This window comes from Syngnathoides biaculeatus, chromosome 10 (genome assembly GCF_019802595.1).
Source record: "Syngnathoides biaculeatus isolate LvHL_M chromosome 10, ASM1980259v1, whole genome shotgun sequence".
In the NCBI taxonomy this organism is placed as follows: Eukaryota; Metazoa; Chordata; class Actinopteri; order Syngnathiformes; family Syngnathidae; genus Syngnathoides; species Syngnathoides biaculeatus.
This window is the reverse complement of record NC_084649.1, coordinates 30,313,808-30,329,967: the sequence shown is the minus strand read 5'-3', so window position 1 is coordinate 30,329,967 and position 16,160 is coordinate 30,313,808. Positions and strand designations below refer to the sequence as shown.

Below are 16,160 nucleotides of genomic sequence, written 5' to 3'. Positions count from 1 at the left end.
CAATGGCGAATGACGTCATGGACAGAAGATGCAGGCAATATGGCAACCACTTGGATGTCGAATGACAGTTCCGCAAGTTTGCGCATGGATGACGCGCTCTTTGCTCATATGTATTTTTTCGTGTCAACATTAAAGTGAATAAGTTATTCTTTTTTTTTCCATTACAATATCTATTTTAGAATGACACATGGGCTTTAATAGTCTGTATCCAGTAATCTCGCTCTATTTTGCGTGTCAGCTATTGCAGATTCAGTGCATCGTGTTTTTTTTTCCCACCCCTCTCTCTAAAAAAAAAATAAAGCTAGATCAGCTTACAGTATGCACAGTACTATATTATATGAGGCACTTTGATACAATGCCGATTGTTCGAAGGTTCGTCCCCAGCGCGACATGTCGAACAATGAAGCAAAAAATAAAAAAACGACTTCTACTTCGCGGTTTTTCACATTTCATGAGAGGTTCTGGTCCCCATTAATCACGAAAAACGAGGGATTACTTTATCATTAATGCTGGGTCTTGTTGGTTTTCTGAGAATCTACTGCACCTAGTGGTAACTTGTTTGACATGTAGCAATGTAAAATATATTGAAAACATGGATTGATCTGCTTAGTCACATTGGACTACTATTATTATGAAAACTACCGTATTCTCTATTGTTAGTCTTCATGTTTATGTAAAAGAAACCAGTTTAAAATGCAAGTGCATCAAGAAAAATGGTTTATCTTTTGGGTGTTTTCCAGGAGTTTCATCCTCGTTCTGGCCTTCTTCAATCCTCCATCATCACCTTGTATGCCACATTTCTAACCTGGTCTGCCATGAGCAACGAGCCAGGTAAGAATGGTCATGTTCCAAAATAACAGTTAGATTCATTTTGATAATACATCGATAGACAATACTGTATTTGCCAATATAATGTGTGATTCTTCAGAAACAAACTTACAATCCAGTCATATCTTCATATTTTGTTCTCTTAAAGGAAGGAAAATTGAGGGGGGGGGAAAAATTGGTTTTACATCTCCATATACTACTCAAAATAAGACGATTTAAGAAAATGCATACATGTAGTACAAAGTTTTTTTTCTTCATTTTTTTTTTTTCTTCAATATCTTCATTTGAACTTTCCTTCATTTTGTCTAGACCGAAAAAACAAAGAGAAAAGGTGTTGCAAAAATACGTCCGTCAGGTCTTACATAGAAATAGTAAAATAGTAGTCCCTGGAAAATTAGTTCCGAAAGAAATTTGGGATACTAAAGGAAAAAATGGCACTGGATTCCACCGAACATCAACATTCTGTCCTGTATCTAGGTTTGAAAGTGGCACGATACAGTAGCTCTCCCATTGGCCACCGCCTGAGCCCCTTCCTGGCTTCATATTGGCTCGGAGAGATGTCAATCTTTAGCCATGATGCACTTCCTGTCTCTTGGTTTGTGTGGCACGATAGAGCTGCTCCCCAATTGGCTAACACGTCACATCGTCCTCGCGTCACATCCCTCCCTCGGTGTGACGTCAATCTTTTTTTTGGGGGGGAGCATCAAGCTGTACCCATGACGCACATCCTGTATATTTTTCACCAAATCCATTGTTATACACTTGTGCACACTCACGCTGTACAATGCAGGAGTAGTTTGCGTTATTATTCTTCCCCCCCCAAAAATTCTCAAAAGTCAATAGTATGCATTATGCATGGGTATAGGAATAGAGCCCTAGGGGGCCACAAGCCCGTGCAATCTGTAGGCCAGTCCTAAGCCCGAATAAATGCAGAGGGTTGCGTCAGGAAGGGCATCTGGTGTAAAACTGTGCCAAAGAAATATGAGAGTTCATCTATAGAATCCCATACCGGCTGGGTCGTGGCCTGGGTTAACAACGCCCGCTCTCGACATTGCTAACCTGCAGGGCGTCGGTTGAAATTCAGCTCCTGTGGGTCAAAGACAAAGAAAAGGAAGAAACTGGAGACTGAAACTGAAGAGTATCAGATCGAGTGATGAGGCTAAAATTTGAAATCGGGTGTGTTATGTATAATGTGATTAGCGGTGATGCCCCACAGGTAGGATGTGACCTAGAGAAGAAAGAGAAATTCTGGAAAGAACTAGATGAAGTACTTCTGAGCATTCCAGACAGAGAGAGAGGTTTGATTGGTCCAGATTGTAATGGACATGTTGGTGAAGGGATCAGGGCCATTGAAGAAGTGATGGGTAAAGCAAAGCAAACCAAATTTATTTATAGCGCATTTCATACATGAGGTAACTCAATGTGGTTCACATGATTAAAGCCATTTGAAAACAAAGAGATAAAACATTTACAATGGGGTGAAAATAATAAAAATGACAAACAAAATATAAAAAATAGACAGTTAAAACCGCATACAGTGCAAGTAATATGGTTAAAAAAAGTGGATATATTCTCAAAAGCATGAGAAAAAAAGAAGAGTTTTCAACCTGGATTTAAAAAAAACATTCACACTTAGGGCTGACTTCATCTCTGTTGGCAACTTATTCCATTTGTGTGCAGCATAATAGCTAAATGCTGCTTCAACATGTTTGCTTTGGACTCTGTGCGCCACAATTTGACCTGAGTCAGACGATTTCAGATCTCTACTGGGTTTGTATTCCGTAAACATTTCTTTCACGTATTCAGGAACTAAATCATTTAGTGATTTATAGACCAGTAGCAGAACTTTAAAATCTATTTTAAAGCTCACTGGAAGTGCAAGGACTTTAGGATTGGAGTTATATGCTCTGACCGCTTTGTTTTGGTCAGAACGCGAGCTGCAGCATGCTGAATGAGCAGCTGTTTAATTTTTTTTTTTTTTTGGAGTCCAGTCAGAAGACCATTACAATAGTCAAGTCTACTTGAGATAAAAGCATGGATGAGCTTTTCCTAGTCTGTTTGACGCTGTCAATCTGTCAATCCTGTCCGTGTCCGGGCCGGGTGAGCTTTCCCGTGTTGAAACCGGATCCAGCCTCAGAAGAAAAAGAGGAATGCACAGAGCCTACAACTGAGTGTAGGGACTTTGAATGTTGGGACTATGACAGGAAAAGCACAGGAGTTGGTTGACATGATGATTAGGAGAAAGGTTGATATTCTGTGCATCCAAGAGAGCAGGTGGAAAGGTAGTAAGGCTAGAAGTTTGGGAGCAGGGTTTAAATTATTCTACCACGGAGTAGATGGGAAGAGAAATGGAGTAGGGGTTATTTTAAAGGAAGAGCTGGCTAAGAATGTCTTGGAGGTGAAAAGAGTATCAGATCGAGTGATGAGACTAAAATTTGAAATTGATGGTGTTATGTATAATGTGGTTAGCGGCTATGCACCACAGGTAGGATGTGACCTAGAGTTGAAAGAGAAATTCTGGAAGGAACTAGATGAAGTAGTTCTGAGCATCCCAGACAGCAAGAGAGTTGTGATTGGTGCAGATTGTAATGGACATATTGGTAAAGGAAACAGGGGCGATGAAGAAGTGATGGGTAAGTACGGCATCCAGGAAAGGAACTTTGAAGGGCAGATGGTGGTGGACTTTGCAAAAAGGATGGAGATGGCTGTAGTGAACACTTATTTCCAGAAGAGGGAGGAACATATAGTGACCTACAAGAGCGGAGGTAGAACCACGCAGGTAGATTATATTTTGTGCAGACGATGTAATCTGAAGGAGGTTACTGACTGTAAAGTAGTGGTAGGGGAGAGTGTAGCTCGACAGCATAGGATGGTAGTATGTAGGATGATTCTGGTGGTGGGTAGGAAGATTAAGAAGACAAAGGTAGAGCAGAGAACCATGTGGTGGAAGTTGAGAAAGGAAGAATGTTGTGCGGCCTTCCGGAAAGAGGTGAGACAGGCTCTCGATGGACAACCGAAGCTCCCGGAAGACTGAACGACGACAGCCAAGGTGATCAGAGAGACAGGCAGGAGAGTACTTGGTGTGTCATCTGGTAGGAAAGGGGAGAAGGAGACTTGGTGGTGGAACCCCAAAATACAGGGAGTCATACAAGGAAAGAGATTAGCGAAGAAGAAGTGGGATACTGAGAGGACTGAGGAGAGGCGAAAGGAGTACATCGAGATGCGACGTAGGGCAAAGGTAGAGGTGGCAAAGGCTAAACAAGAGGCATATGAAGACATGTACACCAGGTTGGACACGAAAGAAGGAGAAAAGGATCTCTACAGGTTGGCCAGACAGAGGGATAGAGATGGGAAGGATGTGCAGAAGGTTAGGGTGATTAAGGATAGAGATGGAAATGTGTTGACTGGTGCCGGTAGTGTGCTAAATAGATGGAAAGAATACTTTGAGAAGTTGATGAATGAAGAAAATGAGAGAGAAGGAAGAGTTGAAGAGGCAAGAGTGAAGGACCAGGAAGTGGAAATGATTACTAAGGGGGAAGTCATAAAGGCACTACAAAGGATGAAAAATGGAAAGTCAGTTGGTCCTGATGACATACCGTAGAGGTATGGAAGCAATTTGGAGAGATGGCTGTGGAGTTTTTGACCAACTTATTCAACAGAATACTAGCGGGCGAAAAGATGCCTGAAGAATGGAGGAAAAGTGTTCTAGTTCCGATTTTTAAGAACAAAGGGGATGTTCAGAGCTGTGGGAACTATAGAGGAATAAAGTTGATGAGCCACACAATGAAGTTATGGGAAAGAGTAGTGGAGGCTAGACTCAGGACAGAAGTAAGTATCTGCGAGCAACAGTATGGTTTCATGCCTAGAAAGAGTACCACAGATGCATTATTTGCCTTGAGGATGCTCTTGGAAATGTACAGAGAAGGTCAGAAGGAGCTACATTGTGTCTTTGTGGATCTAGAGAAAGCCTATGACAGAGTACCAAGAGAGGAACTGTGGTACTGCATGCGTAAGTCTGGTGTGGCAGAGAAGTATGTTAAAATAGTACAGGACATGTATGATGGCAGCAGAACAATGGTGAGGTGTGCCTTAGGTGTGACAGAGGAATTTAAGGTGGAGGTGGGACTGCATCAGAGATCAGCTCTGAGCCCCTTCCTGTTTGCAGTGGTAATGGATAGGCTGACAGATGAGGTTAGACTGGAATCCCCTTGGACCATGATGTTCGCAGATGATATTGTCATATGCAGTGAAAGCAGGGAGCATGCAGAGGAACAATTGGAAAGATGGAGACATGCACTGGAAAGGAGAGGAATGAAGATTAGCCGAAGTAAAACAGAATATATGTGCGTGAATGAGAAAAGTGGAGGGGGAAGAGTGAGGCTACAGGGAGAAGAGATAGCGAGGGTGGACGACTTCAAATACTTGGGGTCAACAATACAGAGCAATGGAGAGTGTGGTCAGGAAGTGAAGAAACGGGTCCAAGCAGGTTGGAACAGCTGGCGAAAGGTGTCTGGTGTGTTATGTGACAGAAGAGTGTCTGCTAGGATGAAGGGCAAAGTTTACAAAACAGTGGTGAGGCCGGCCATGATGTACGGATTAGAGACGGTGGCACTGAAGAAACAACAGGAAGCTGAACTGGAGGTGGCAGAAATGAAGATGTTGAGGTTCTCGCTCGGAGTGACCAGGTTGGATAGGATTAGAAATGAGCTCATTCGAGGGACAGCCAAAGCTGGATGTTTTGGAGACAAGATTCGAGAGAGCAGACTTCGATGGTTTGGACATGTTCAGAGGCGAGAGAGTGAGTATATTGGTAGAAGGATGCTGAGGATGGCGCTGCCATGCAAAAGAGTTAGAGGAAGACCAAAGAAAAGGTTGATGGATGTTGTGTGGGAGGACATGAGGGCAGTTGGGGTAAGAGAGGAAGATGCAGGAGATAGGCTTAGATGGAAAAAGATGACACGCTGTGGCGACCCCTAATAAGGACAAGCCTAAAGGAAAAGAAGAATCACTTATTGCTGTTCAATTAAAATGAGGACCTCCATCCATTCATGATTAAAGTGCCAATGTCATGAAATAGATGATTTTTAGTATGTTATTCATGAAAAAACAGCAGCTGGTATGGATCCATCCATTTTTTTCCACCACAAAACATGTTTTTGACATATATTTTGGAACTCCCACCATGAAAATCCTCTCGAGGGATTTGTTTTCGACAAGAAGCAGGAAGTGACATGAAGGGCCATAGCGAACTGAAGCTGACTCATTTGTTTCTATTAGTTTTACCTGCGGGGAGGTAGCTCTTTGTTCCTTCGTGTTAGCCAACTCGTTGCATTTCTGGAAATTCCTCGAACACTCGAGAGGATGAATTTACCCTTCATAAATTTCCAAGAGACCCGGTTCGTCGTGAAAAATGGATTGCACGGGTGCAAAGGACGAGAACTTTGTGGGTTCCAAATAACAGGTAGTTGTGTATAGAGCTACTAATAAAAACAATAGTTTGGAGGGAGGATGTAATCCTTTCCAAACGTAATAAAAGATCCACGTCCATAAGTCAGCGGTGCTAAATGTGTTGATGTGCCCGTTGGTGCTTTGTTGGCCGACCAGGGCTTTTGCCGAACTTTCTTTCTCCAATAGTAGGTGGGCGGACGAGCCACCGCCAGAGTCATGTCTCACGGTCGAGAACGGCTCGGCCGGGCTGGCTCATACATACTGTCTGGGAGTCTGTTGTTTGTGAGAAGTGACCTGCATATCATCTACAGTGAAGAAAATAAGTGTTTGAATACCCTGCTATTTTGCAAGTTGCCCTAGAAATCTTGGAGGGGTCTGAAATTTTCATTATAGGTGCATGTCCACTGTGAGAGAGATAATCTAAAGAAAAATTCAGAAATCACAATGTATGATTTTTTTTATTCGTGTGATAAAATGCAAGTATTTCAACACTTGAGAAAACCAATGTTAATATTTGGTACAGTAGCTTTTGTTTGCAATTACAGTGGTCATACGTTTCCTGTAGTTGTTCACCAGGTTTGCACACACTGCAGGAGGGATTTTGGCTCACACCTCCACAGAGATCTTCTCTCGATCAGACAGGTTTCTGGGCTGTCACTGAGAAACACGGAGTTTCAGCTCCGTCCAAAGATTTTCAATTGGGTTCAGGTCTGGAGACTGGTGAGGCCACGCCAGAACCTTGATATGCTTCTTACGGAGCCACTCCTTGGTTTTCCTGGCTGTGTGCTTCGCGTCATTGTCATGTTGAAAGACCCAGCCGCTACCCATCTTCAATGCTCTGACTGAGGGAAAGAGGTTGTTCCCCAAAATCTTAATACATAGCTGTGTTCATCCTCTCCTTAATACAGTGCAGTCGTCCTGTCCCATGTGCAGAAAAACAACCCCAAATCATGATGGTACCACCTTCATACTTCACATTAGGGATGGTGTTCTTGGGATGGAACTCCTCATTCGTCTTCCTCCAAATGTGGTTAGTGGAATGATGACCAAAAAGTTCAATTTTTGTCTCATCTGACCACAAAAGCTTTCCCCATGACTCCTCTGTATCATCCAAATGGTCATTGGCAAACTTAAGACAGGCCTTGACAAGTGCTGATTTAAGCAGGGGAACCTTCCATGCCATGCATAATTTCAAACCATGACGTCTTAGTGTATTACCAACAGTCACCTTGGAAACGCTGATCCCATCTCTTTTCAGGTCATTGACCAAGTCCTCTTGTGCAGTCCTGGGCTGACACCTTTTTAAGGATCATTGAGACCCCACGAGGTGATATTTTGCATGGGGCTCTATTCCGACTGAGATTGACAGTCATGTTTAGCTTCTTCTATTTTCTAATAATTGCTCCAACAGTGGACCTTTTTTCACCAAGCTGCTTGGCAGTTTCTCCGTAGCCCTTTCCAGCCGCATGTAGTTGTACAACTTTGTCTGTGATGTCTTTGGACAGCTCTTTGGTGTGGGCCATGCTACAAGTTTGAGTCTTACTGTGATTGTATGGGGTGGACAGGTGTCTTTATGCAGCTAACAACTTCACACAGGTGCATCTGATTCAGCATAATACATGGAGTGGAGGTGAACTTTCAAAGATGGACTAACAGGTCTTTGAGGGTCAGAATTTGAGCTGATGGACAGGTGTTCCAATACTTATTGGCTGCTGTATCATACAAATAAATTAAAAAAAAAAATCATTCATTGTGATTTCTAAATTTTTACTTTTTCGGTTATCTCTCTCACAGTAGACGTGCACCTATGATGACAATTTCAGACCCCTCCATGATTTCTAAGTGTGGGTGGTGTTCAAGTACTTATTTTCTTCACTGTAAATATGCTCAAAATAAACAGGGTAATATTGCCCTGGACACTTTACTCGATTGTGAGATGTTCTCTGTTTTGAAAAGAGCTTCCGTGTCTCATAGTAGGTGGGCGGATGAGCCGCCGCCGAGGCCGTGCCTCGCGGACGACCACGGCTTTGGCTGGCCTGGCTCATACATCATGTGTGATCCACATATCATCTAAATATGGCTCAAAACAATAGGGTAATATTGCCCCGGACACTTCATTCAATTGTGAGATGTTCTCTTCTTTGAACAGAGCTTCTGTGTCTGTGGTGGCATTTCTCATGGTAGAGGCCACAGCGTGTTTTCATTGGCGAATGGCCGGGTGACGTCATGAACGGAGGATGCTGCCAATATGGCGACCCTTTAGATATCATAGAATGACACTTCTGCAACTTTGCGCATCGATGATGCACTCTCCGCTCACATACATTTTTTCGTATAGACATTGAAGTGAATAATGTTATGTATTTTTCATTACAATATCTATTTTAGAATGTTTGTAGGGATGACACTTGGGCTTTAATTACAAATGAGTGATGTTCTGATCTTTATGAAGGAAAATTTAAGGTATGGAAAAGCAAGACAAATACTACAAATAACAAAAGACTTAAAATAGGCATGTCAACTGAAAACTAGTGCTAGGAAAGAATGAGTTACCGATTCGGATCACTCATGAGTCTGCTTGAAAAACAATCTCGAATCATGTATTTTGCATCCCAATAAAATTAATCAAAGAGCCTATTCTATTTTGACAAGAACTGGCTGTGAAACTGCCTAACTTTGTTTACACTATGCGTAGTCGTATAGAAGCCTCTAGCTGATCATATGGATCATGGAGCCCTTGATCTGATAATCTCTGCGACACAAAGCGTCCATAGCTATATAAATCAGCAGAGAATAAGAATTCATAATTCAAAATTTCTCCACTAAATATCACACTAAATGATCAAGAAGGCCGATATTTGATTGTTGGTCAAACTATACTTAAATCATACACAGTTAACGTATACACCATGAATATTTGTGATCCAGCCTTTATTCATATACTTTTTTGACATATAAACAATTTGTCTACTAATTCAACAATTATAGGTGGAATTATTGCAATTATAGGACTTACTCCAACGACAGACTGCTCAAATTTATAACATACCAAAGAATCACAGTCTATGCATGATTTTTGATTAAACAACAGAGAATTAAAAAACAAATTAATACAAAAAGGGAATATACTGTCTTTTCTGTATTACACCACTCCTTCTGTAGAATACATTACAGTGTGCTTTTGCCCATTTGCGGTTCACGGTTCACGGGCCCACAGATTTTGCTCTCCAAGTTTTTATTTTTTTTTTTTTTAATGTACAGTATTTTCAGAATTCTTAAATCTTTTCTAAATAGACAAGGCAGAAGCATTAGACAAGGCACCGAACAATGTGGTGCACCTTAGGTGCACACTGAGTTCCAACATTTGCTTATGCTGTTGTGTGACTTGTCCAATAAAGTACAATTAAAGGTCAAGTGTCACCCCATGAACATTCTTAAATAGATATTGTCATGAAAAATACATATGACATTAGTCACTTCTATGTCTATACGAAAAAATAAATATGAGTGGAGACCGCGTCATCCATGCGCAAAGTTGCAGATGCGTCATTCTACGACATCCAAGTGGTCGCCATATTGCCTGCATCCCTTGTCCGTGACATACCCGGACATTCGCCAATAAAAACACGTGGTCCACCCTCCTGTGGTAGACGAAAAGAGCGTCTGTGTCAGAAAGGGTGCGTTAGTCTCCCATATTAGGGTGCACCGCATGTTTTCATTCTCAAATGGCCTGGTGACGTCACGGACGGAGGATGCAGACAATATGGCAACCACTTGGATATCGTTGAATGACATTTCTGTAACTTTGCGCATGGATGATGCACTCTCCTGCTCACATTTATTTTTTTCGTAGAGACATTGAAGTGAATAATGTTATATGTATTTTTCATTACTTCTTCTTTTTCTTTCAGCTTGTTCCGTTTGGGGTCGCCACAGCGTGTCATCTTTGTCTATCTCCTGCATCTTCCTCTCCAACCCCAACTGCCCTCATGTCTTCCCTTACCACATCCATGAACCTTCTCTTTGATCTTTGTCTCGCTATTTTGCCTGGCAGGTCCATTCTCAGCACCCTTCCACCAATATACTCAGTCTGTCGCCTCTGAACATGTCCAAACCATCGAAGTCTGCTCTCTCGAATCTTGTCTCCAAAATATCCAACTTTGGCTGTCCCTCGAATGAGCTCATTTCTAATCCCATCCAACCTGCTCACTCCGAGTGAGAACCTCAAAATCTTCATTTCTGCTACCTCCAGTTCCGCTTCCTGTTGTTTCTTCAGTGCCACCGTCTCTAATCCGTACATTTTGGCCGGCCTCACCACTGTTTTGTAAACTTTGCCCTTCATCCTAGCAGAGACTCTTCTGTCACATAACACACCAGACAACTTCCGCCAGCTGTTCCAACCTGCTTGGACCAGTTTCCTTACTTCCTTACCACACTCAACATTGCTCTGGATTGTTCACCCTAAATTTTTGAAGTCATCCACCCTCGCTATCTCTTCTCCCTATAGCCTCACTCTTCTCCACCCTCCACCTCTCTCGTTCACGCACATATATTCTGTTTTACTTCGGCTAATCTTCATTCCTCTCCTTTCTAGTGCATGTCTCCATCTTTCTAATTGTTCCTCTCCATGCTCCCTGGTTTCGCTGCATATCACAATATCATTTCCGAACATCATGGTCCAAAGTCTAACCTCATCTGTCAGCCTATCCATTACCACTGCAAACAGGAAGGGGCTCAGAGCTGATCCCTGATGCAGTCCCACCTCCACCTTAAATTCCTCTGTCACACCTAAGGCACACCTCACCATTGTTCTGCTGCCATCATACATGCCCTGTACTATTTTAACATACTTCTCTGCCACACCAGACTTAGGCATGCAGTACCACAGTTCCTCTCTTGGTAATCTGTCATAGGCCTTCTCTAGATCCACAAAGACACAATGTAGCTCCTTCTGACCTTCTCTGTACTTTTCCACTAGCATCCTCAAGGCAAATAGTGCATCTGTGGTACGCTTTCTAGGTATGAAACCATACTGTTGCTTGCAGATAATGACTTCTGATCTGAGTCTACTCTCCACTACTCTTTCCCATAACGTCATTGTGTGTCTCATCAACGTTATTCCTCTATAGTTCCCACAGCTCTGCAAGTCCCATTGTTCTTAAAAATGGGAACCAGCACACTTTTCCTCCATTCTTCAGGCATCTTCTTGCTCGCTAGTATTCTGTTGAATAAGTTGGTCAAAAACTCCACAGCCACCTCTCCAAATTGCTTCCATACCTCCATCAGTATGTCATGAGGAACAACTGCCTTTCCATTTTCATCCTTTTTAGTGCCTTTCGAACTTCCCCCCTGTTAATCGTTGCCCTGGTCCTTCACACTTGCTTCTTCTACTCTTTCTTCTCTCTCATTTTCTTCATTCATCAACTTCTCAAAGTATTCTTTCCATCTATTCAGCACACTACTGGCACCAGTCAACACATTTCCATCTCTATCCTTAATCATCCTTACCTGCTGCAGAACTCATCTCTATCTATTACATTGACTGATTCAATTTAAAAAAATTGAAAGGCATAACTTTTGGATTTCAGGTATACTGGGGTTCTTTGTCATTTGATTGTGAATTTGTTAAACTGACTGCATTCCTGTTGATGGCAAGCAGAACATTATCGCTGAGAATTTTAATTTGCTCAGAGTTCAATTTATTTACCAGTGTCATCTCCTTCCTTTTCTCTTGGGAGCTCTCCCCCAATGAAGTATCCCAATTTCCATTTTACATTTGCCTAAAATTCCGACTGCATTCAAATGACTTCTTTTTTTCCTTTTGGCTTGTCCCGTTAGGGGTCGCCACTGCGTGTCATCTAAGATGAAAGCATATTTGTTTGGGACAGTTTTATGTTGGATGCCCTTCCTGACGCAACTCCTCTGCATCTAGCTGGGAACAGAAGCTTACAGCACCTGGTATTGAATTAGCAAGGCAAATGGTGCATCTGTGGTACTCTTTCTAGGCATGAAAACATACTGTTGCTCGCAGGTACTGACTTCTGATCTGAGTCTACCCTCCACTACTCTTTTCCATAACTCCATTGTGTGGGTCATCAACTTTTCTCTTCTTTTTCTTCAACCCACAGTAGCCGAATTTTCACCGACGCCCTGCAGATTAATGGTGCAGGGGATGGGCATTGTTAACCCTGGCCATGACCGATTCAGTATGGGATATTTGTTTGGAAAAGTTTTAAGCCGGATGCCTTTCCAAACGCAACCCTCTGCATTTATCCAGGCCTGGGACCGGCCTAAAGACTATACTGGCTTGTGGCCCCATGGGGTTTTATTCTATACAGTGTAACAATTTTGGTTGTTTGTTTTTATTTTTCAGTACAAACGTGTAACCCTAGCCTGCTGAGTATTATCCATCATATAGCGGTGCCCATATTTGCTCCTCCTGAGATCGAAAACCAGACTGCTGTAGTGATAATTGGCACAGAGGAACCCATCCCTACATCACCTTACCTACACTGGTGGGATGCACAAAGCATTGTGGGGCTTGCTATATTTGTCTTGTGCATCATCTTCTCCAGGTAGGTGCATCCGCAATGTTGTCCAAAATGAGCAGTGGTCCTTGTCTAATGTGATAATCAGTATCCGAGTTACGAGGTAGGCGAGTTACAACCACGCATACTTAAGACCACATCCAGCAGATGCTTACTAGGTATGATTTTACTGGCAGCACAGTATGGTGTACGCATGGCAGCGCAGCATCTCACACTCACAGCAACATTCTTCTACTACACTCAGTGACTATATACCATCGCAGTAACATCTCTCTTTATACAGTACAATTTTAGATTCATTTACTGTGGGCTACAAGTTGATTTTGCATGTTGAAAGAACGTGCAGGTGAAGAATATCTTTACATGAGTTCATTGTGAGTCCTGGGTGGTTTCGTTGCTTTCGAGAGTGGTATCAGGTTCACCACGTGTTATCGAAAAGTAAGGCTGCTGTGATGCCCCTACGGCTAAATCCTTTGTTGAAAAATTTAATGAACTAATTAAAGGAAAGCTGCGGTCATTCAGTGGAAAATGAAAAACCTTAATCTGATGACCTTATGTACTGTACCTTGAAAATTTGATGTTTGTCCGATATCATTTAATGGTGTTTTGAGAAGATTTTTATTGGCAATTATGAATTTTCATGGGCGCCGCCATTTCGGTGATTCACATGACCTACGTGCGTGGATGTGGTGTATTCTATGGGTAAACAAAGAAATCATGGCCAATTTGTAGTGTCATCACATGCAGTTCCACCACCATCAGAGACGTAAAAATGCCCTACTTGTAGGGATTTTCGAGTTTGGACCCTACGGGTGTTCGATAATCGAGGAAGTTATGACCAATGATTAGAAAAATTCAACAGCAAATGGATTTATTACAAAGGAATGTGCAATACAGACGTCCGGGTCTTATCTAGGTATCTGCCGCACACGAGACGTGTGTCTTCTGGCAGGATAGCCAAAGAAGAAGACAAAAGCTGCACAGTAACACGAGGTTTTTATATGTATGGGTCCATGGTAAAAGTGGCTGTCCCCCCGCAGTCTGGTCCTGGGCCGGGATGGTAACTTTCCGCTCCTTATCTAATGTCGTTCGTCTCCACGGCAACGCCAAGTCAGACATTGTAGGATGCCACCACATGCAAAGTTTGATGAGCATGGCTCTGGGGCCAATATGAGCCATAGAGTGAGTTTTGGTCAAAATGTCACTGGTGCCTGGCCACAGGGCTTAACCAGAGGCCGCCAGGGCACAGGTGGCTCCGCCAGCATGCCACAAAGTCTTTTGTTCAGGAGAAGTGTTGTGCTGTATTTTAACCAATTCACTATGAGACGGAGGTTTGGGTAGGTCAGGAGAGGATTTGTCAGATAATTGGACAAGCATCTGTGGGACATACCCCGCAGCCTGCTTGGCAGCCAAGTCGGCAGCATTATTGCATATTACCGTGGTTGAAGTGGATTTGGAGTGGCCAGAGACCTTGACGATAGCCACCGCCGAAGGTTTGGCCAGGGCTTTGTCTAATCGTTGGATCAGTGTCAAATGTGCAATAGGGTACCTTTGGCTGTTTTAAAGTTATTCTGTTTCCATGCAGACAGGTCCAACACAGCCGAGACAGCATAAGATGAGTCACAATAGACAGTGACAGATTGTCCGACCGCCACTTCCAGTGCAAGACAGAGTGCGAGCACTTCTGCTCCCTGGGCTGAGGGAGCAGATGTTAGTACGGAAGAGGAAACAATTGAAGATTCACCTGAGGGCTGCTGCTCCACTATGGCAGCCGCCGCAGCCAAAGAGTAATCCAGTTTACGGTAACAGCAACCATCAGTGAACAGGACCCTGCCGTGAGTCAGAGGTTGGACAGAGAGATCAGCATGTGGATGAAGAGAATCTGTAGAATAGAAGAACGATGCTCCAAGGACATAGTGTATCCTTCAGAGGACACCACTCGGCCCAAGAAGGTCACCGATTTGCGACAACATGAAGCTTCTTTCTGGAAGCTTTGAATCTCATCTCATGCAAATGAAGCAAAACAAGTTTAGTTAGAGACAAACACAACTCTGCTGTTGGGGCTGCCAACAGGAGGTCATCAACATACATCAGGAGTTTAAATCTATCTGGGAGTTTTAGATCCTGCAGCGATGATTTCAAACATTGATTAAAGATTCCAGGTGAATTTTTGAAGCCTTGTGGCAACCTGGTGCAAACACGATGAAATAACGAACACAAAATAGAAATTCAAAGCCAGAGTAGTCGAGCCAAAATGGCGAATAGTCACCAACGTTGAACTAAACAGGCAAATGTTCTTTCTAGCGAATATTCCAAGTTAGCGAATGTTCTAGAAATCTCCAAATATTCAAAGACAAAAGACAGCAGGCGTCCGTGTAGTTCGTCCCAACCAGTGCACTTTGTCCCAAAGCAGCGGTGCAGTGTGAATAACCCCTGTTGATGGTCATTCTTGTCCTTATATAGGCACTCCTCGGAACATTCCAGAATTCCGCATTACAAAGGATCCGCGTCATAACATCTTAAAAGTATCGGTCAATTTGCTAAGCAGGACAAAGGAACACAACAGACACTACTGCCAGGAAGCACACCAGTCAACAATGCAAGTTGTGCATGAAATTGTAGTCGTTTAAGTACAAAGCGACGCAGGGCAAGCTATGCAGCTAGAAGTGGTTCAATGTGTCACACATAAATAAGTCGCTCAATACTGAAAATTTTTATGCCTTCACCATCATCATGTCAACACTCCCGACTTCCACCAAGCCAAAGATCACTTCATTATCACTTGGACCCCAGCCACCCTGTTGGCTGGAACAACCTTTCTCACAATATAAGGCCTACCTCCGTCTTCCCAATCAAGCGATACTGCTATTTCTTCATCAGATAAATTAGCGTTGTGATTGTATAGGAATTGATCTGTAACCAAGCCTTTGTTTACACACAGGATGCGTCACTTCCTGTTTTTTAAGTCACGTGATCTTGTAAAAATAGTCTAAATGGTGCCGATCATACGAATATGTGATTACTTGGTTATTATTTGCAATTTTTTCACTAGAATTCTTCTGGATGTGCTTATATCTCTCATGGATTAACATGATAATCGGCATTTCGTCAAGGTAAGCAATGACCGGAGCTTTCCTTTTGAATGATGAATGATTGAATTTGAATAATATTAGAACAGATTTTTAATGTAACGTTTGTGTCTGCCATTTTGTATTTGCTCCGATTTACGACCAGTCTGACTTACGACTGGTTTGTTGGAACCAATCTAAGTCGTAACTCGGATATTGACTGTATACAGTACTTTATATACAAACCTTGCACACCCTATTTATTGTC

The 16,160-nt window shown here is 42.7% G+C and overlaps 1 protein-coding gene across 6 annotated transcripts in view; it reads left to right on the top strand.

Moving 5' to 3' along the window:
* Positions 1–16,160, top strand: part of si:ch73-267c23.10 (serine incorporator 1) — a 97,682-nt gene that overhangs the window by 62,896 nt on the left and 18,626 nt on the right. For 3 of the 6 annotated variants that reach the window (XM_061831323.1, XM_061831321.1, XM_061831322.1), the window contains exons 7-8: positions 741–831; positions 12,650–12,851. In XM_061831323.1, coding sequence (XP_061687307.1) covers positions 741–831; positions 12,650–12,851 — 293 coding nt within the window. Of the gene's footprint in view, positions 1–740; positions 832–12,649; positions 12,852–14,409; positions 15,938–16,160 lie in introns of all 6 variants that reach the window. The other 3 variants (XR_009796650.1, XM_061831325.1, XM_061831324.1) reach the window with 3 other exon arrangements.